Source organism: Sminthopsis crassicaudata, chromosome X (genome assembly GCF_048593235.1).
Source record: "Sminthopsis crassicaudata isolate SCR6 chromosome X, ASM4859323v1, whole genome shotgun sequence".
NCBI lineage: Eukaryota > Metazoa > Chordata > Mammalia > Dasyuromorphia > Dasyuridae > Sminthopsis > Sminthopsis crassicaudata.
In genome coordinates, this window is record NC_133623.1 from 1,050,681 (window position 1) to 1,072,360 (window position 21,680).

Here is a 21,680-nt window from a genome sequence, read left to right on the forward strand (position 1 = left end):
TTTTGACAGCTTCCATTGGGATTCCTTGAGAGTTTGTCTTTGGGGCAATGGCTCTTGCTCGTGCGCATGGGCGTCCCTTCCCTGCTTCTCGGATAATGACCTCAATGAATCCCGCTTGCTCCAAATCCTCGCTCCCCGTTGCTCTTGCTCCCGCTGTTCCAGTGCCGTCTGCTCTGCTCCGCAAGAGCTTTTTGAGTTGTACGTACTCACGCGCGTATCGCGCTCCCCTCCCTTTTCTGGAACACGAAGCCCCGTTCCACTTCAGTGCCTGCACCCGGACCTCCCCCCCAGATGCTTTAGCCCCTTCCTGGAACACTCCCCATCACTACAGGAATGGGACAGGCAGGTGTCCCCATCGAGTACGAGTCTAGAAAGTCCAGAGCCTCCTCGCACAGCGACATGGCTCCTTTGCAGACATAGGCCCGTGTTGGGATGAGCAAATAGAAAGTCACGTGCGCGTGGAACTGAATTTCCCGGCGCTCCTTATGGATTTTCTCCATCACGGGTTCTAGCACGAAGTCCTGCCGGGAGTCCCGGGACAGACTTAACTTGTTGAGGTTCAAAGGGTCCTCCGAGACGCCGGGACCGCCGGTGTTGTCCAAGCTCCCCGATTCACGGAGAAGGAGACGGCGAGGGGGGGTCTGCCCGTGTCACAGGTTGAAGCAGAGACCGCATCGGACCCGGGGCCATCCGCTCCAGGTGCCATGTTGGGGAGCGATGTTCTCTCGGGAAAATACCTGTTGGGCTCCGGGGGAGATTGGGGAGGGGACCTTTCCCGGCGGCCCCACTCGGTGCGGACGGGCCCTGGGCGAGGGGCCGTCCCTCTCCCTTCCGCCAGCTGAGCGTGTGGGTGGGCGCGGGGTCTTCGAGGCGGAGCCAGGTGCCTTGCATGGTGGGGCTCTCCCACCGGCCCAGCCTGTCCCCCCCACTGACTAGCGGCAGAGGCCGTGGCCCTTTTGCTCTCCTCCCTTCCCTGGGCTGGCCCCAATGCCCGGTCGGCCCATTGGTTGTAAAATGAGTGACTGCCGGAGCCCCGGGCCTGGAGTCAGGGAGACCCAACCTTGGGCCTGACCCCCGACTCTCTACCGGCTGTGTGACCCTGGCCCGGTCCCTCGTACCCCCCTCTCTGGGTCCCTCGTACCCCCCTCTCTGCCTCGGCGTCTGGGATGCGAAGCTCTCGAATGACCGGAGAGCGTCTCCTCTTGTCCAAATGTCAAACTTCCAGGGCCCGGCCCGAGGGGAACCCGGCCTGGCAAATGGGGGAGACCTGAGCTCGTTTGTAGCACGTGTCAAGGGCCAGGGAGAGGGAGGGGGAGCCATGGCGAGAGGAGGAGGGGGAAGAGCAAGGGGAGCGGGAGGAAGAGAGACAGACAGAGAGATGAGACAGACACAGGGAGGCACAGAGACTGAGAGACAGGGATGAGACAGAGAGATGTAAGAGACACACAGAGACAGATGAGAGACACAGGGAGGCACAGAGACTGAGAGACAGGGATGAGACAGAGAGATGTAAGAGACACACAGAGACAGATGAGAGACACAGGGAGGCACAGAGACTGAGAGACAGGGATGAGACAGAGAGAGAGATGAGACAGACACAGGGAGGCACAGAGACTGAGAGACAGAGATGAGCCAGAGAGATGTAAGAGACACACAGAGACAGATGAGAGACACAGGGAGGCACAGAGACTGAGAGACAGGGATGAGACAGAGAGAGATGAGGGATACAGAGACAGATGAGAGACTCAGGGAGGCACAGAGACTGAGAGACAGAGATGAGACAGAGAGAGATGAGAGACACAGGAAGGCACAGAGACTGAGACAGAGATGAGACAGAGAGAGATATGAGAGACTGAGAGACAGATGAGAGACACAGGGAGGCACAGAGACTGAGAGACAGAGATGAGACAGAGAGAGAAAGATGAGAGACGCACAGAGACAGATGAGAGACACAGGGAGGCACAGAGACTGAGAGACAGAGATGAGAGAACGAGAGAGATGAGAGATGCACAGAGACAGATGAGAGACTCAGGGAGGCACAGAGACTGAGATAGAGATGAGAGAGTGAGATGAGGGATACAGAGACAGATGAGAGACTCAGGGAGGCACAGAGACTGAGAGACAGATGAGAGACACAGGGAGGCACAGAGACTGAGAGACAGAGATGAGACAGAGAGAGAGATGAGAGACACACAGAGACAGATGAGAGACACAAGGAGGCACAGAGACTGAGAGACAGAGATGAGACAGAGAGAGAAAGATGAGAGACGCACAGAGACAGATGAGAGACACAGGGAGGCACAGAGACTGAGAGACAGAGATGAGAGAACGAGAGAGATGAGAGATGCACAGAGACAGATGAGAGACTCAGGGAGGCACAGAGACTGAGACAGAGATGAGAGAGTGAGATGAGGGATACAGAGACAGATGAGAGACTCAGGGAGGCACAGAGACTGAGAGACAGAGATGAGACAGAGAGAGAAAGATGAGAGACGCACAGAGACAGATGAGAGACACAGGGAGGCACAGAGACTGAGAGACAGAGATGAGAGAACGAGAGAGATGAGAGATGCACAGAGACAGATGAGAGACTCAGGGAGGCACAGAGACTGAGACAGAGATGAGAGAGTGAGATGAGGGATACAGAGACAGATGAGAGACTCAGGGAGGCACAGAGACTGAGAGACAGATGAGAGACACAGGGAGGCACAGAGACTGAGAGACAGAGATGAGACAGAGAGAGAGATGAGAGACACACAGAGACAGATGAGAGACACAAGGAGGCACAGAGACTGAGAGACAGAGATGAGACAGAGAGAGAAAGATGAGAGACGCACAGAGACAGATGAGAGACACAGGGAGGCACAGAGACTGAGAGACAGAGATGAGAGAACGAGAGAGATGAGAGATGCACAGAGACAGATGAGAGACTCAGGGAGGCACAGAGACTGAGACAGAGATGAGAGAGTGAGATGAGGGATACAGAGACAGATGAGAGACTCAGGGAGGCACAGAGACTGAGAGACAGATGAGAGACACAGGGAGGCACAGAGACTGAGAGACAGGGATGAGACAGAGAGATGTAAGAGACACACAGAGACAGATGAGAGACACAGGGAGGCACAGAGACTGAGAGACAGGGATGAGACAGAGAGAGAGATGAGACAGACACAGGGAGGCACAGAGACTGAGAGACAGGGATGAGCCAGAGAGATGTAAGAGACACACAGAGACAGATGAGAGACACAGGGAGGCACAGAGACTGAGAGACAGGGATGAGACAGAGAGAGATGAGGGATACAGAGACAGATGAGAGACTCAGGGAGGCACAGAGACTGAGAGACAGAGATGAGACAGAGAGAGATGAGAGACACAGGAAGGCACAGAGACTGAGACAGAGATGAGACAGAGAGAGATATGAGAGACTGAGAGACAGATGAGAGACACAGGGAGGCACAGAGACTGAGAGACAGAGATGAGACAGAGAGAGAAAGATGAGAGACGCACAGAGACAGATGAGAGACACAGGGAGGCACAGAGACTGAGAGACAGAGATGAGAGAACGAGAGAGATGAGAGATGCACAGAGACAGATGAGAGACTCAGGGAGGCACAGAGACTGAGATAGAGATGAGAGAGTGAGATGAGGGATACAGAGACAGATGAGAGACTCAGGGAGGCACAGAGACTGAGAGACAGATGAGAGACACAGGGAGGCACAGAGACTGAGAGACAGAGATGAGACAGAGAGAGAGATGAGAGACACACAGAGACAGATGAGAGACACAAGGAGGCACAGAGACTGAGAGACAGAGATGAGACAGAGAGAGAAAGATGAGAGACGCACAGAGACAGATGAGAGACACAGGGAGGCACAGAGACTGAGAGACAGAGATGAGAGAACGAGAGAGATGAGAGATGCACAGAGACAGATGAGAGACTCAGGGAGGCACAGAGACTGAGACAGAGATGAGAGAGTGAGATGAGGGATACAGAGACAGATGAGAGACTCAGGGAGGCACAGAGACTGAGAGACAGAGATGAGACAGAGAGAGAAAGATGAGAGACGCACAGAGACAGATGAGAGACACAGGGAGGCACAGAGACTGAGAGACAGAGATGAGAGAACGAGAGAGATGAGAGATGCACAGAGACAGATGAGAGACTCAGGGAGGCACAGAGACTGAGATAGAGATGAGAGAGTGAGATGAGGGATACAGAGACAGATGAGAGACTCAGGGAGGCACAGAGACTGAGAGACAGATGAGAGACACAGGGAGGCACAGAGACTGAGAGACAGAGATGAGACAGAGAGAGAGATGAGAGACACACAGAGACAGATGAGAGACACAAGGAGGCACAGAGACTGAGAGACAGAGATGAGACAGAGAGAGAAAGATGAGAGACGCACAGAGACAGATGAGAGACACAGGGAGGCACAGAGACTGAGAGACAGAGATGAGAGAACGAGAGAGATGAGAGATGCACAGAGACAGATGAGAGACTCAGGGAGGCACAGAGACTGAGACAGAGATGAGAGAGTGAGATGAGGGATACAGAGACAGATGAGAGACTCAGGGAGGCACAGAGACTGAGAGACAGATGAGAGACACAGGGAGGCACAAAGACTGAGAGACAGAGATGAGACAGAGAGAGAGATGAGAGACACACAGAGACAGATGAGAGACACAGAAAGATATGAGAGACATGGAGAGAGGTGAGAGACACAGAGAGAAATGAGACAGAGAGAGATGAGAGACAAAGAGAGATGAGAGAGAGACGGAAATACAGAGACTGAGATGAGATGAGAGACAGAGACATGAGACACAGGGAAGCACAGAGACTGATAGAGATGAGAGAGACAGACACACACACACAGGGAGAGATGAGACACAGAGATGAGAGAGACAGAGAGAGAAATGAGAGAGACAGATAAGAGACAGACATGACGCAGAGAGAGACAGAGATGAGAGAGACGGAGATACAGAAAGACACACACACACACACACACACACAGAGGCAGTGGATTGAACCCGGGAGAAAGTGTGGAGGGGGGTTATATTCCTGTCACTCACTTGGGAAAGAACAAGAGGCTTGCCGAACTCGAGCCAGCAGCCGAGATGGGACGACGTTCGTTCGCACTGGGCTCTCGGCCGTCGTCCCGGGCCGCGTACAGTCTGGGGTCTGCTCCCTCGGGAGCTTCGGAAAGGAAAGCCCGACGGCTCCCCAGAAGGAACCGACCATCGGGATGTGAGAGAAGAGGCCGGAGCCCCTGCTCCCAGGGGCCCTTTATGCTCCCATTCGTTAGAAGGGGAACTTCTGGGGAAACCACCTGACTCTTCTGTGTGGACACTCTGGTCCTGGCACACAGTAGGTGCTTAAGAAATGCTTCTTTCATTCAACTCACTGGGAGAGTTCAAGCAGACATCTTGCTCTTCTCCCTGGGCCTCAGTCTTCTCCTTTGGAAGGCAGACCAAAGACTCCCTAAGGTTGCCCCACTCGCTACCAAAAGAAAGTCAGGAATTATATGAGCAAAATGACAAACTTGCCACACAAATAAAGTCAGATTTAAATAATTGGAAAAATATTAAGTGCTCTTGGATTGGCCGAGCAAATATAATTAAGATGACAATACTCCCTAAACTAATCCATTTATTTAGTGCTATACCAATCAGACTCCCAAGAATCTGTTTTAATGACCTAGAAAAAATAACAACAAAATTCATATGGAAGAAAAAAGATCGAGAATTTCAAGGGAATTAATGAAAAAACAAAATCAGATGAAGACGGCCTCACTGTACCCGATCTAAAAGTATATTGTAAAGCAGCAGTCACCAAAACCATTCGGTATTGGCTAAGAAATAGACTAGTTGAGTTGGAGAAGGGATGGCTAGACCCTTCTCCACAAGTTATTTCCCTGTGTTAGGACTTTGGAGGCTGGGCAAGAAGCAAGGTTTGTGGTTTGGGATATATTGGGACTATTCGACATAGAGTGTATCCCATAGAAAGCAAATACAGAATTTAAGATCTAATACTTGCCCATATATTTACAGGATCACTCTTAAAAACTGGAGCCAAAGTGGGAGTCCATAGATTGGACCATAGCTAAAAACAAAGATGGCGAGAGACATGGAGAAATGAATTGAGGTATTTAGAGAAAGATGGGAAGATGTATGTGAAATGATGCAGAGGAAAAAATAAAACCAAGAGAATGATATGCACAAATAACTACAGCAATGACCAGATCACTGAAAGAAATTGTTAGTAATGGAAAAAGAAGTCAGGTTCCAGAAAAGAAATGAAATATCTCTCCTTTTAGCAGAGAGATGGGAGAGAAATAGGACCAAAAAAATGTCCGTTTTGTCAAGTACAACCACTGTATTGGATGTTTACTTAGGTTTGTTTAAATCAGGCATGGGGTTGGAATTGAAATGATTGATGTAAAGACAAAAAAAAATGTATATTTTTTTAAATTAAAAAAAAAAAGAAATAGACTAGTTGATCAGTGGCATAGGTTAGGTTCACAGGACAAAATAGTGAATAACTATAGCAATCTAGTGTTTGACAAACCCAAAGATCCCAACTTTTGGGATAAGAATTCATTATTTGACAAAAACTGCTGGGAAAACTGGAAATTAGTATGGCAGAAACTAGGCATGGACCCACATTTAACACCATATACTAAGATAAGATCAAAATGGGTCCATGATGTAGCCATAAAGAATGAGATCATAAATAGATTAGAGGAACAGAGGATAATCTACCTGTCAGACCTGTGGAGGAGGAAGGAATTTATGACCAGAGGAGAATTAGAGATCATCATTGATCACAAAATAGAAATTCCGATTACATCAAACTAAAAGGTTTTTGTACAAACAAAACTAATGCAAACAAGATTAGAAGGGAAGTAACAAATTGGGAAAACATTTTTACAGTCAAAGGTTCTGATAAAGGCCTCATTTCCAAAATATATAGAGAACTGACCCTAATTTATAAGAAATCAAACCATTCTCCAATTGATAAATGGTCAAAGGATATGAACAGACAATTCTCAGAGGAAGAAATTGAAACTATTTCTACTCATATGAAAGAGTGTTCCAAATCACTACTGATCAGAGAAATGCAAATTAAGACAACTCTGAGATACCACTACACACCTGTCAGATTGGCTAAGATGACAGGTACAAATAACGATGAATGTTGGAGGGGATGTGGGAAAACTGGGACACTGATACATTGTTGGTGGAATTGTGAACAAATCCAGCCATTCTGGAGAGTAATCTGGAACTATGCCCAAAAAGTTATCAAACTGTGCATACCCTTTGACCCAGCAGTGCTGCTATTGGGCTTATATCCCAAAGAAATACTGAGGAGAGGAAAGGGACCTGTATGTGCCAAAATGTTTGTGGCAGCTCTTTTTGTAGTAGCAGAAGCTGGAAGATGAATGGATGTCCATCCATTGGAGAATGGTTGGGTAAATTATGGTAGATGAAGGTTATGGAACATTATTGCTCTGTAAGAAATGACCAGCAGGATGAACACAGAGAGGCTTGTAGAGACTTACATCAACTGATGCTGAGGGAAATGAATGGAACCAGGAGATCATTATACACTTCAACAACGATACTGTATGAGGATGGATTCTGATGGAAGTGGAAATCTTCAACATAGGGAAGTTAATCCAAATCCAATTGATCAATGACAGACAGAATCAGCTACACCCAGAAAAGGAACACTGGGAAATGAGTGTAAACTGTTTGTGTTTTTGTTTTTCTTCCCAGGTTATTTTTACCTTCGGAATCTGATTCTTCCTGTGCAACAAGAAATTCGGTTCTGCACACATAGATCGTACCTAGGATATACTATAAGATATTTAATATGTATGGGAATGCCTGCCATCTAGGGGAGGGGATGGAGGGAAGGAGGGGAAAATTCACCATAGAAGGGAGTGCAAGGGATAATGTTGTAAAAAATTACCCATGCATATGTACTGTCAATAAAAAGTTATAATTATAAAATTAATTTTAAAAATTAAAAAAACAAAGAGGAGGTTATCAGAAAGAAGAAAAAAAAAGTTGCCCCACTCGCACTTTCTCCAAATGCTGGGCCGTGAAGGGAATCTCGAGATAGATTTGGGGCCAGACCCTGGGTCTCCTGGACAAGTCTTAGGGACTTCCCATGTCAGACACCAACTCAAATCCCACCAGCCCCTGGAAAGAAAACAAACAAGGCCAAGAGATTTTATTTACTTCAGTATCTTGGTTTACAAAAAACAGGCAGAAAAATCAAGACCCTTCCAAAAGGGTGGCTGCCTGCCCAAGTCCCTCCCCTCAAGCTCAGCATTAGCTGCAATCCCATCCCTCCCCCTGTAGCTACCCTCCTCCCATCAGGCCCAGCCTCAAAGGGCCCGGACTCCCTCAAGAAAGCCTCTAGGGCTCTCCCTACCTTCTCCAGTCCAGGCCATGGCTCCTTCAAACAGACCCATGATGGGACCAAGTCCACACTGGTCTAAAACCAAAGGCTTCAGCCCCAGCTGCCTCCTTGGTTCCATTTCCCATTTTTTCCTCATGCTCCCCCCATGGGGAAGCGCATCGGGCAAGGGTTGAGAACCAAGAACGTCCAAGCTTATGGGTTGGGTTGGGCAAACCTGGGCTAGCTACATGCCACGTGCTCCCCAGCTAGGAGGAGGAAGATGAAGGGGCCGTCCCCTACGTGGCAAAGCTCGGCGGTTCTCGGCCCTTTTTTCGGCTCTAGGACCTGAAGGGCCTCCCAGTCGCCATAGGATCAAATGTTGACCCTTTCCTCTTGGCATTAAAGTCCCTCCCCCACCCAATTTCTCTCCATGGCCTTAGCTGGTCCCTAATCCGGGCCCTCCCAGGCTCCTATTCACATAGCGCTTCCTCCAGGAGACCTTCCTCAGACCCAGCTCCCCTCTCCACTGAACTCCCCCCTCCAAGTCTCTCCCCTCTCCCAAGCCCACTCCTTATTCTCCAACCTCCTGCAGGCAAGAGAGAGATGGAAGGAGGAGTGGAAGATCTGGAGACGAGTCTCGGATGCAGGGTAATCCCTGACCATCGACGCCCACGTGAGCCTTTGTCGGCTTGTGGGGATCGTGGGAGAGAGGAGGTCCGCTATGGGGCACCTCCAGAGAGGTATGTTCTTAGGGAAGGGAGGAGGGTCCCTGAGACACACTGAGCTAGGTCAGTGAAGAAGGAGGACTAGGATTAAGAGAGGGGATGGGAGGAGGTCCCAGGAGGGAGGGGAAAAGGTGATGCAGCCATCCACAAGGGTTCTGGGACCACTGACACCCGTGTAATGGACCATCTGTCACCTTGGGGGGGGGTAGGGGCTGGTCAGCTTGCAAAAAGGAAGGCTGAGGATGAAAAGCAGTCCTCAGCAGGGATAGTAAAGGGACCGTTGAGGCTCCCAAAAGGACTCTGGAAAACCAGGGAACTAAGTCCCCCCCCCCCAACAATGGTGGGAGAGTCGCCTAGCTCATCCCCGGAGAGGTGGTTGTAGGGAGCCTGGTGGCAGGGGGATGATGGTCCCGGGCCACCCCCATGCCCCAACAGGGGGGCAAATTGGAATTCCCAGTGGGAATAGAATGTGGGAAGAGACACGATCGAGCCAAAAGGCCATCCTTCGTGGCAGCCCCCCGGAGGCCTCTTGGGACTGAGGCAGGGGGTTGGGGCAGGGGAGCTGCCAGATGGGGGTCACCACCAAAGACCGGCTAGGGCCCTGGCACCGGAGGGTGAGTGTCACCCTGTCTACACCCACTCAGGAAGACATCTGTTACTAAGTGTTACTGGATCTGGGGAAGGGGCGGGGGTCATGTCGGCTATAATTCTATTTCTCTCTCTGGAGACCACATATCTGAGAGAGAGGAATGAATGCAGACACCAGCACATTCACAACTGATAGAAAAGCCCAGGTTTTTTCTCTCTAGTTTTTCATAAAGGAAAAAAAAAATCCCAACGATCTGGTATATATTTATGTGGGTCCCTAAAATTCCCTTTTCCCCTGGAAGCTGTTAGGGCCAGGGACGGGCCAGAAGGGACCCCTCCCCCTGCTCCTGGTGCTGGCAATGGAGGAGTGCTGTCTGACAAAGTACGGGGAACTGGAGAAGTTTAGGGAGCCACCGCCGGATCCCTCCCCTTCACACCCTCCGCGCTAAGTCTCATCTCCCATTTGGGGTTTCCTTCCTCTCGTTTATCCTCTTTTCCCTGTCAACCGCCCCTCCTTTCCTCCTCTCCGTATGTGCCGCTCTGCTTTTTCTACATGACGCAATAAGGCTCCCGAGGGACCTGGGGGCCTCCGGCCCCCCAGCAAGGGGCGCGAGTCCTCAGGCACTTCTTGAGGTCCTTGTTGAGGAGGAAGCAGACGATGGGGTTGACCCCGGCCTGTGTAAAGCTCATCCAGACGGCGGTGGCCAGGTAGCGGTGAGGCACGGCACAGGCCTTCACAAAAACCCGCCAGTAGCAGGCCACGATGTAGGGAGACCAGAGCAACAGGAACAGGAGGGTGATGGCGTAGAACATTCGGCCCAGCTCCTTCTCCCCCCGGAACTCCTCCATGCCTAGGAGGCGCCGGCTGGCCGCGTGGCCCCCTCCCCCTCCGGTCGCCTGCCGGATGCCCAGCAGGGTAGGGGGTAGGGGGCCCCGGCCAAAGCCGGCTATCCAGTTCGCGGCGGCCTGACCGGTGGCGCCGGGCCCGTGGAACGTCCAGTTCTGGCTGACCGCCGGGACAGTCTGCACGGGGCGCATCTTGCGGTGGCGGTACTCAAAAAGGAGCAGCTTCCCGTACACGGCGTGGGTGGCGGCCATGAGGGCAGCCAGCATGAGCATGAACCCCAGCGTGTCGTTGGCCTTGAAGTAGCGGTGTTCGAAGATGCATTGGTCTTCCTCCTGGATGAACTTGTAGGTGCCCACGTCGAAGACGGGCGGGAAGGCCATGGCCACCGAGAGAGTCCATGCCATGCAAATGACCGCCGCACTGGTCCAGAGGGTCATGCGTTTGGCATAGAAGCGGTGGTGAGCCACGGCCATGTAGCGGGTGACGCTGATGCAGAAGAGCATGAAGGCAGCATGGAAGCAGAAGAGCACGGCCATGAAAGCCACCACCTTGCAGCTGAGCGCGCTGAAAGTCCACGCCGAGCCGTGGCGGATGGAGGCCAGCACGAAGGGGAAGCAGACCGCGGCCCGCACGCCGTCGGCCAGACACAGGTCCAGGAGGAAGTAGTAGGGAGCCTTGTGCAAGGCTCGCTCCCTGAGAACCAGCAAGGACAGGAGGGCATTGCCCACCAAGCTGACGCAGATGATGGCCCCCAAGAGAACCAGCTTGACGGAGGTGGAGGCGGCCGCGGCGGCGGCTGTCGCGGGCGGCAGGGGGGACCCGCTGCCGCTGACGTCGTCCGGCCCGGTGGCGTTGGGCATCGTGTGGCTGGGGAGGCCGGCCCGGGGAAGGAGGGGCTGGGGATCAGAGGCTCCTTCGGGCTGCCATGGGCCGGGCAGGGCGGGCTCTTCCTGCAGAGAGGATGAGGAGGGGCACAGATGGGGAAGCAGAGGCAGAGAGAGGCGAGGGAGAGGAGGAGACGGCGACAGGAAGAGGAAGGGAGAGAAAGGGCAAGGGGGGTGCAGAGAGACAGACAGACAGAGAGAGAGAGGGAGAGAAGAGAGCAAAGAGAAAACCAGAAAAGGAGCCAGGGAGAGAGAGACAGAGACAAGGAAAGAGAGGAAGAGAGCCGGCAGGGAGGGCGTGAGAAGGAAGAGAGAGAGAGGAGGAGGGAGGGACAGAGGGGGGAAGAAACGGAGGGGAGAGAGGGCCAGGGACAGAGAGAACAGGGAGTGAGAGAGACAGGACACACACCCAGACGGGAGACAGAGAGAGACGGCGAGTCAGGCCCCCCTTCCCACCTCAGCCCCACCCAAAGGCTCTTCCTCCATCTTAAGCGTCTTCCCGGGCTCCTTTGTGGGTGCGCCGCTCCGGTGGCTCCGCGCAGGGCACGTCCGCCGTCCGCGTTTGCCGGGTGCCGTCTGGCCTGTGCACGCCCGGGTCTCCCCGCCTGTAGCTCGCACTTGTGGGTTTCCCGTGTGTCTCTATGTGGTGCGGCCTGCAAGCTGGGGAGATGAACCTTCTAGAAGAGCCCCCCCCTTTCAACAATTTGGAGCCTGAGGCCTAACCCCAAGAGCCCTCTCTTCTCCCCCCCCCCCCCATGAGCACGTTGGCCCTGGCCGGGCCGCAGGCGGACGGCTCCCCGCGTCTCTCACCCGCCTTTAGAAGCCACATTATCCCACGGCCCGGGCACCCACAAGCCCCGCAAACGGCCTCCCGGAGCCAACGGTCCAACAGCGGTGGAGGGCTCACCGGCGCTCTCACGCGCACCCCCCGGACCCTCCGGCGCCCCACAAGGCTCGGGAGCCACCCCGGGAGCCACCCCGGGAGCGCAGGGGCGCGCGGCTGGGAGGAGCCGGCCGGCCTCCCCACCCCCCACCCTGCCCCGGCTGTCTCCTCTCCCTCTCCTCCATCAGCGCCAGCGGCCCCCCCCCCCCCCCCGTGGCTCCTCCCCCACTCAGGGGAGGCCCAAAGACAGCGGGGACACCGAAACGGAGCGGAGCGGGCCCGGCCCGAGCGCGGACCCCGGGCTCCCCTCCCCCTCCAGCGCCCCGGCCCCCCTCCTCCGACCCCCGGAGTCACAGACCTGAGCGGCCGCCTGCGCCCGCGCTCCCGGGGCCCACGGGCCGCACCGCCTCGCCTCCCTCCCCACCCGCTTCCTGCCCACCCACGGGCGGGCGCGGCGAGCAGCCGGGGCTGATGAGAATGAAATAACACGGGGGCGGGGGCGGGCTGGGGTGGGGGAAGGGGAGGAGGCGCGGATGACCAACGCTTTCTGCAGGACTCCATGTTGAGGGGACGGGGGAGAGGCGGGGGCCGGAGCGGGGACACCGAGGTGGACTCCGAGGAGGGGCCGGGAAGGGGCGAGGGGGGAAACAGGTGGCTACAGAGAGCTCCGGCGGGGAGCCGGACACAGGCGCGGAAGGGGGCCGCGGCCCACAGGGAGGGAGCGGGGCCCGGGGGAGCGGGGCCCGAGGAGCCGCGGGAAGAGCCCGGCCGGAGGGACCTGGCAGAGAACAAAGAGGCTGGGGGGAGACGGAAGGAGGGGGGACCCCGGGAGGCTCAGGGAGGCGCTGCTCCACCGAGCAATACGGTAATGAAGCAAAAAGGGAAGCAGAGAAGAACCCACGGGCACGGGCACAGACATGGCAGCAAAGCTCGAGCCCGAGGGGCCCGGGAAGGCGGCCGCGGCGCACGGGGGAGGGCAGAGGAAGCGAGCCCCCCCAGGGGGAGGATCTCACCGGACGGCGGCCCCGGGGAAGCGTGACGGGAGCCACGATGAGCAAGGGAACAGGGGCGATACCTCCGTCACAGGAGACACACAGACAGACAGGCACAGACACACACACACACACACACGCAGACAGACAGGCAGACAGACAGGCAGACAGACACAGAGACAGGCAGAGACACAGGCAGACAGAGACAGAGACAGACTGAGGCACAGGCAGACAGAGACAGAGACAGGCAGGCAGACAGGCTGAGGCACAGACAGACAGGCACACAGAGACGCAGGCAGACAGGCAGACAGGCTGAGGCACAGAGGCGCACACACACACACACACACACACACACACACACACACACACACACACACACACGAAAGACGAAGAAAAGGGAGACCTGGACAGGGGAGACACCTGAAGCAGCAGGAGGGGAGGACACAAAAGGCAGGGGGGACACGGAAGGCAGGCAACCAGAGACATGAGGAAGAAGGGGAGGAAGGCACAGGGCAATAGAGGAGAGAGACACACACACAGCCAGCCGAGACACAGGAAGGGGAGGGCAAAGCTGTGGGGAGACAGAGGCTGGAGAAGACCCCGAGAAAGGGAGTCTCCGGGAGGGGGAGGCGGTGCTGAAGAGACAGCACGGTCGCAGCGGAAGGAGACGGGAGCCGAGGGCCAGAGGCTGGACAGCTCCAGAGGGGAGGGGCGGGAACTTGGGAGCCCAAGAGAGCTAGGGACGGCCGGGGGGGGGGGGGGCGAAGACGGGGGCAGCGCAGGTAGGACCCGAATAGCCAGGAAGGCCCGAAAGCAAAGGGGATGCAGAGAGGGAGCCGGCAGCAGAGGATCTGGGCGGGGGCAACAGACGACGGGAGAGGGAAGAGCCAGGAAGCGGGGAGCAGGAGCGGGGCAGGCGGGGGAGGGAGCCGAGCAGGGCCGAGAAGGACTGCGGGGAGGGGGGGCGGGCAGGAGCCGAAGGCCAGCGCCGGGGACTCTGCTCACCTGGCAGCTCGGGGCTCGGATGCTGGGGCTACGCGGGCGGGCGATGGCGACGGCCGCGGCTCAATCTCCTGCCTCCTTGTCGTGGTCCCCAGGGGGAAGGGCCCTCAAAGGCCAGCAGCCTCGCTTCCTCCCCCGTCTCTTCTTTCTCCTCCTCGGTTTCTTCCTCCTCCTCCTCCTCCGTCTCTTCCTTCGTTTCTTCTTTCTCCTCTTCTGTTTCTTCCTCCTCCTCCTCCTCCTCCTCCTGCTGCTGCTGCTGCTGCTGTCTCCTCCCTGTCTCCTTCTCCTCCTCCTCCTTCTCTTCCTCCTCCTCCTCCTCCTCCTCCTCCTCCTCCTCCTCCTCCTCCTCCTCCTCCTCCTCCTCCTCCCTCCTCCTCCTCCTCCTCTCTGTCTCCCTAGCTCCTTCTCCTCCTCCTCCTCTGTCTCCTCCCTGTCTCCCTAGCTCCTTCTCTTCCTCCTCCTCCTGTCTCCTCCTTCTCCTCCTCCTCCTTCTCTTCCTCCTCCTTCTCTTCTTCCTCCTCCTTCTCTTCTTCCTCCTCCTCCTCCTCCTCCTCCTCCTCCTCCTCCTCCTCCTCCTCCTCCTCCTCCTCCTCTCTGTCTCCCTAGCTCCTTCTCCTCCTCCTCCTCTGTCTCCTCCCTGTCTCCCTAGCTCCTTCTCCTCCTCCTCTTCCTCCTGTCTCCTCCTCCTGTCTCCTCCTCCTCCTCCTCGTCCTCCTCCCCCCTCCTCTTCCCCTCCCCCTTCACTTCCCCTCCCCCTCCCCCTTTGTCCTGGAGACCAGGACTCTGCTCTGCTCTTGACAGGATGGGGAGGGGGGCACACATATATTACCTACATCACACGGGTCCCACAGGGGTTCCATCTATGTCCCACGGGCCTCGGATGCCATCCCAGGCTCCGGCTCTGCCTCACTCTGGAGCTGCCCCCTGCCCCTCTCACGCACCCCTCTCACACCCCCTTGGGGGTGATCCCAGCGGGCTCTGCGTCCGACATCTCTTTTGTCCTGGCCCACATGCCCCAGGCCTTGCTGGAAAAAATTGCGTGTACACAGAGGAAGAGGGAGACAGATATTGAGAGACACTGAGATGGCAGACACCCACCAGAAGGCAAGGAAGTGTCGGTTGGAGAGCCAGAGACGCGGACACCGAGGGGGAGGGACAGACCACACGGAGGAAGGCACACGGGGACACCCCCACAGACATATGAAGAAAACCCCCACCCCTCTCCCAGCCCCCTTCCTTTCCAGAGTCCAGGGGCCGGTTCGAGCTTTGGGTCAGCCCAGGGGCACAGAGTTCCCACCCAGAGGAAGCAGGAGAGGCCAGCACCTTCCTGTCACTGAAAACATGCGGAAGGCCCGAGCTCCCCCTCCCCTGCTCCCCCCCCAACCCGCTATCCCACCTGAATTGGCCCAAAGGACAGACCTGAGGCCAGACTAAGCAAGAAGGGGGGGGTGCTCAGAAGCAGGCCCTGGGGCCCACTGAGACTCACACCTGGCCTGGGCCCCCAGGGAGAGGAGGCAGTGATCCGGGCAGAGCCCGAGGTCCGGAGGAGAAGCACCGGGGCCAAGAAGAGGAGGCCTGGTGGAGCTGCCTGAGCCTGCTATTTCCGTCTGCGTGGATAGTGGTGGGAGGGATCTCCAAGCATGGGGGAGCAGAAGGGAGGAAAGGGATGGGGAGATAGGCCGAGGAGGCCCCGGGGAAGAGCTGCCAGAGGAGTGGCAGACCAACAGACAGCTCGAGCTGGGCTGCAGGACCCAAGAAAGGAAGGGGGGAGAAAGAAAGGGCTCCCTCTGGGTTCTTTCCAGAGATGCTCAGAAGGGAAAGCAAAGGGGGAACAAAGAAAAACGGGGGACGGCAATGAGGCCATGGGGGGCACAGTGCAGATGCAAATGGAATGGGGGGAGATGCCAGGGACACATGTGGGGGGGTCACTGAGGACACATATGGATGGAAAGCAGATCTCTGTCAGGGAGGAGTCCAGGAGAGGGGAAGGGCCTAGAGGGGAGACCAAAGTCCGGAAAACAGAGAAGAGAGCCATGGAAACGAGCTTCATTCGAGGGGACACCAGCCCAAAGAATGTGGAAAATACACATAAAGCCCATGTGATTTACCCAGGGTGGGACACATATTCCATGCTGAACAGTCACTTGGGAGGAGGGGGCTGTCAAAGCTGGGAAGGCTTGAAGGAGCCTCAAGATGAGGGGGAGGGAGGTCATTCCTGCCATCCATTGCAGGCTGATGGTAAAGGGGTAATGAGTTCACGCAAAAATTTGGGGTTGGATTCTGCTTGAAATAGGAAGCCATGGGAGCTTTCTGAGCAGGGGAGTGACACGAAAGGACTCTGGCATGAAGGAAGAAGCTAGCGCATGGTTAAGGTTGGCTCTAACACTTGCTCCTCCTCTTCCTTTCCCAATCCAGGTGAGAGGAGAATCTCATCTCTGAGTCTTGTTGCCAGCTTCCTCAGACCCGTCTCCCCAACAAGATCCCTTCTAGTCCTGGGTCATCCCTTGTCAGAGACTTACCATCCATTCACCACCTGTGCTCCCTATAGCCACTTAGAAACTTTCTGTTGCCATGATCGAACACCCTCTCTTCCTTTAGGGTCCATGCGTCTGAATCGCTCCAGATCCTAATGTCCTTTAGCTCCTGATCTCCCCCCTTTCTCAAGGAGTTTCGTATCTACCTCAATGTCCCTCTCCACCATCATCTCCATGAGGACATCACCATCCCTGGGGGACTTCTTATTCACATTTATGGCCCAATTGATTTCATTGTTGCATGTGGATGTGCCCACAAACACCCTTACCTTCTAGGTCATCGACTTCCTGGCTTCCCATGAGCTCCCCCTCCTCCGCCACCTCATCTTAACCTTCCCGGGATGGTCACATCCGCCATAAGTGTTGCCTTTCCATGCTTGCGATCTCTGGAATTCCTTCATTTCATAATCTTTTCTCATTCCACGTCACCTTGAACCTTACTTTGCCTAACCCAACTCTTTGGCCTTGGCACAGGCCAACCTCCAGTTCCCCTGTCTTCAGTACTTCCCCCCCCCCGACTTTCAGCCCCTGCTCCCTTCTAAACTGGACCCTACATTATGTCACTCTCTGGTCCACTTGGGGTCACCCTCAAATCTAAAACAGCTCAGTAGAACCTTATGTTCATTCCTGATTATGTTCACTTTTCCCCAATTACCTTCAACTCTGGTCCCTTCGTGCTCATCCACCTGCCTTGGTCCTTAAACATTAGTTTTCCCTAAAAAGAAACAAAACTGTCCCCAAGACCTGATCTTTCAGCTTTCTGGTCACCTGAAGGCTATGAGCAGCCATGAACAGTAAAGGCCCCTCTAACCTGGTGGATTTCTAAAGAGCACTTCTAAAGGGATTGAATCCTTCTCCATATACTGCCCCAAAGGCCAGACTTGTTTCCATATGGAGACCAGGAAGGACCGAGTTCAGAGAACTAAAATGCTACTCTGTCCTCGGTCCATACCCTTTCTGAACCAGGGCAAAGCAAACCACCTTTTGTTAACTGTTCGATGACTCGAGAGTGCCTCGTTTCATCTCAACATCAAGCTTGAATTAGGAGAATGTTGGCATTAGAACCGAATCGCGACAGACCCCAACCCTTTATTATACTTACCAGCTGGCCTCTTTCCATCCTACCTATTGAAGGGAGCTGGAGAAAGTCATGAAACTGAACAGAGAAGGACCCAACTTACACCAATTTGTATTTAATCTCAATGGGTCCTCACTGCAGCAAGGCTTCTTAATAAATTCTATGCCATTCACCATACTGGCTACTTCAAACCTTCTCTCCACAAGCGTCTCACAGGACACCACCTCCCTCTCAGATAAGGACTTTGGCTAAGAAAAAGTGGTAAACTCCCTCTTTTTCTCCATCCCTCTTCCCCCACTATCTCAAGTCTCTGACAAAGAAATTACCCTTCTTGACAATGTCAGTCCCTGGACGTATGTGCTTCCTACTGCCTACAAATGTCCAAGTGCCTCCTCCATCCTAAAAACAAACAAAACACCTTTTGTAAGAAAAGGAATTTGTCATTCAACTAGTCAAAGTTTTATTTAAGCTGAGAAAGGCTTTATGCCCTCTACTTAGAATCAAGGTTACAAAATGCATTCTCTTTTTTTTTTTTTAATTTTATTATTTTTATTTACAAAACATATGCATGGGTAATTTTTCAACACTGACCTTTGCAAAACTTTCTGTTCCAAAATGTCCCCTTCTTCCCCCCGCCCCCTTCCTTAGATGGCAGGTAGTCCAATACATGTTAAATATATTAAAGTATATGTTAAATCCAATATATGCATACATCAGTGGTCCTCAAACTTTTTAAACAGTTCACCGTCCCTCGGACTGTTGGAGGGCCGGACTATAGTAAAAACAAAAACTATGAACAAATTCCTATGCACGCTGCATATATTTTATTTTGAAGTGAAGAAACAAAACGGGAACAAATACAATATTTAAAATGAAGTAAAGTTAAATCAACAAACTTACCAGTGTTTCAATGGGAACTATGGGCCTGCTTTTGGCTAAGGAGATGGTCAATGTCTGGTTCCATATTTGTCACTGCTAGTCGTAACGAGTGATGCAAGTGTGCATCCGTTAGTCTTGATCTGGTTGGAGATTTCAAATGTTGCATTCTAGAAAAAGTCTGTTCACAGACATAAGTGCTGCCAGAGATGGCTGCCATTTTGAGTGCATGGTTCCTGAGATAAGGATATGTCTCAGAGGGGAGAGATGTATAGAAATTATGAAGGCTGCTTGACTTGAATGCGTCTTTCAGAGAGTCACAATTCTGCAGTTTAGCCAGTTCCATTTGGTAAATTGTATCCACATTTTCAATGTCAATAGAAAATGGGTTACAGAAAAGCTGTATGTCCCGTTCATGGAGATGAAGCTCTTTAAATCTAAATTGGAACTCCTTGTGCAATTTTTCCAATGAATCCACATGTTTTGTTTGGGAATGCAATTTTGAGTTGTGGGGAGATGCAGAAGTTTTCCTCCTTCCCTTGTTTGATGAGGAGGCCTAACTTTACTTCCAATGCTTTGACATGTGATTGCATGTCACAGATGAGCTTCCCCTTTCCTGGAAGTTGCATATTGAAATTGTTGAGTAGCTCTGTTACATCTGTCAGAGAGGCAAGATGCCATTTCCATTCTGTATCATGAGCTCTGCTACTTCTTTGTTTTCTGAGAGCAGAAAAGTTGTAAGCTGTGGAAGGAAGTCATAGAAACGTTTCAAAACTCTCCTCGACTCAGCCAACGGACTTCTGTGTGATATAGAACATCTTCATCCTCAGCATTTAGCTCAGACAGAAATTCCTGAAACTGTCTGTGATTTATTGCATTAGCTCTAATGAAGTTAACCCAAGATACCACAATTTTCGTAACAGAGTCCCACGTCAGGGATTTACTACACAGCGCCTGTTGGGGGATGAGGCGGTGCATGGCTATTGGATGAGAATGGTTATGTTTGTCCATCTCTTGGTTAATGCGAGCCATGACTCCTTTCTTAGACCCCGCCATGCTAGGGGCACCATCAGTTGTCGCGCTGGCTAGTTTAGTGCAGTCCAGCTCCAAAGCTTTCATAGTTTGTCAAAGCTTTTCATGGATGTTCTCTCCTGTAGTTGTTCCTTTGATCCTTTGCAGTGCAGCAAGCTCTTCTATGACTTCAAAATAATCATTCGTCCCACGAATAAAAATGAGAAGTTGTGCAGAATCACGAACATCATTGCTTTCGTCGAGTGCCAAGGAAAAATATGAAATTTTTTGTGTGGAGTTTTGCAAATGCTGATGCAGATTGTCTCCCATGTCTTCAGTCCTCCATGTAACTGTAGGTCCTGAAAGACTCACTGTACTAAATAAATCGGCCATCTCTGGACACATCTCTTTGGCAACAGAAAGAAGGCCTTCTTTAACAAATTCTCCCTCCACGAATGGTCTGCCAGTGCGTGCTATTAGCTTGGCAACTTGAAAACTTGCTCACAGTGATGAAATATTTAGCTGCTTCTGCTTCACAAAAACATTTTGCTGAGTTGTCGATGTATTTTTCAGTTTTAATATTTTATCTTTTCTCACTTCTCCGACCAAACAATCATATTTACCTTTATGTTGAGTTTCATAGTGTCGACACAAATTATATTCTTGGAACACAGACACTATATTCTGGCATGTCGGACATACAGCTCTTTCCTTGTACTGCAGGAAAAAGTGATCAGAAGTCCACTGTTCTCTGAATATCCTACACTCCAAGTCAATTTTTCTTTTTGTTGACATCATTATTTCTAAGGGATTCCAAATTGCTGTTAGTAAAATATCAATATATATATGTATGTATACACACACACACACACACACACACACACACACACACACACAGAGCGCTACAAATACAATATACCAGCAATAGCTTTGCCCACACAGAGACATACAGACTGCAAGGCCCAACTCCCTCCAAGCTGCCTCTGTGCTGGGATGCCTCCGTTTCCCGTACTTTCTCTCCCGCTTCAGACCTTCACTGCCCACAAGTCACCGCTCAGGCGGCCCTCCCAGACGCCCTGGCTTCCTCTGAGTCCTGGGATCAATTCTCATGATCCAGCGCTGCATGATCGCACGTGCTGCACTCGTAATTTATCATAATCGCAGGCAAGACTGTGCACATGTGTATATAACTGCGCCGTACATTGTATGTGCTAATGAGCTTCAGTGACAAAGCGTACATTGGGGCTTCCGGGGGAGGTGATCATGTGACTTGAAGCTGCACAAGTGTATGAGGACCTTAAGAATGTGGAGGGGGATGAAGCAGCACACCAGCTCTGCGCCCCTCATACTCAGGATAAGTGGGGGGCACTAAGGTCAGACCCCCAGTGATTATAAGGCGATGACATGTTCGCAATATTCCATCTCTTTATGAAACTACAGAGCATACACACAATGATAAAACTGATGACCGCAACAGCCAGACATGAGGTCACTATGGATACAGGGCCACGGCCTGGTACCAGGAGCCTCACTCTGGGCGACAATAGCAGTCAGTACTGCAACACGCGCTAGAGAGGAAGCCGTTACACTGTCATTACAGCATCGTGACAATGATAGAGTCACGCTGGGACTTGTAGTACTGACTGTGACTATGCCCGCACACCAGACACAGCCCATATATTGCCCCTGCAGCGGCCGTGACATGCGCAGCATGGACCGTACATCCCTCGCGCCTGTCTGTTGTGGTGGCTTCTGTTACTTTACAAGGCCGCGGGCCGTCAGTTCTCCGTCTTCTGCATCTCTCTCCCTTCCCCACACCATACACCCCGGCCTGGGAACTCACCTCACC

At 53.1% G+C, this 21,680-nt stretch overlaps 1 protein-coding gene and 1 long non-coding RNA gene across 4 annotated transcripts; both read right to left on the reverse strand.

Annotated features, from left to right (window-relative positions):
• Positions 1-8,223: 8,223 nt before the first annotated feature.
• GPR173 (G protein-coupled receptor 173) lies at positions 8,224-14,641 on the reverse strand. Of its 2 annotated transcripts, XM_074277060.1 has the most exons (3): positions 14,336-14,640; positions 11,912-12,115; positions 8,224-11,521 (listed from the first exon to the last, which is right to left on the reverse strand). In XM_074277060.1, exons 2-3 carry the CDS (start codon positions 11,939-11,941, stop codon positions 10,274-10,276), a joined length of 1,278 nt encoding a protein of 425 aa, XP_074133161.1. In that variant the 5' UTR covers positions 11,942-12,115; positions 14,336-14,640; the 3' UTR covers positions 8,224-10,273. The 2 variants fall into 2 exon arrangements, with proteins under 2 accessions (XP_074133161.1, XP_074133162.1); XM_074277061.1 differs by lacking the exon at positions 11,912-12,115 and having other exon boundaries at positions 14,336-14,641.
• Positions 14,642-15,284: 643 nt separating this feature from the next.
• Positions 15,285-20,774, reverse strand: LOC141548925 (uncharacterized). 2 transcript variants are annotated; one of them, XR_012484154.1, is made up of 3 exons: positions 18,845-20,767; positions 17,136-18,343; positions 15,285-15,357 (listed from the first exon to the last, which is right to left on the reverse strand). It is a non-coding gene; the product is annotated as an uncharacterized LOC141548925 (long non-coding RNA). The 2 variants fall into 2 exon arrangements; XR_012484155.1 differs by lacking the exon at positions 15,285-15,357 and having other exon boundaries at positions 16,958-17,581; positions 17,969-18,343; positions 18,845-20,774.
• Between the last annotated feature and the right edge of the window lie 906 nt (positions 20,775-21,680).

Excerpts from the sequence above, each read along its gene's own strand:
- GPR173 (XM_074277060.1), bottom strand. The coding sequence starts at position 11,941 with ATGGAGGAAGAGCCTTTGGGTGGGGCTGAG. Across the intron at positions 11,522-11,911 it reads AGCCTTTGGGTGGGGCTGAG|GAAGAGCCCGCCCTGCCCGG; the intron begins GTGGGAAGGGGG and ends TCCTCTCTGCAG.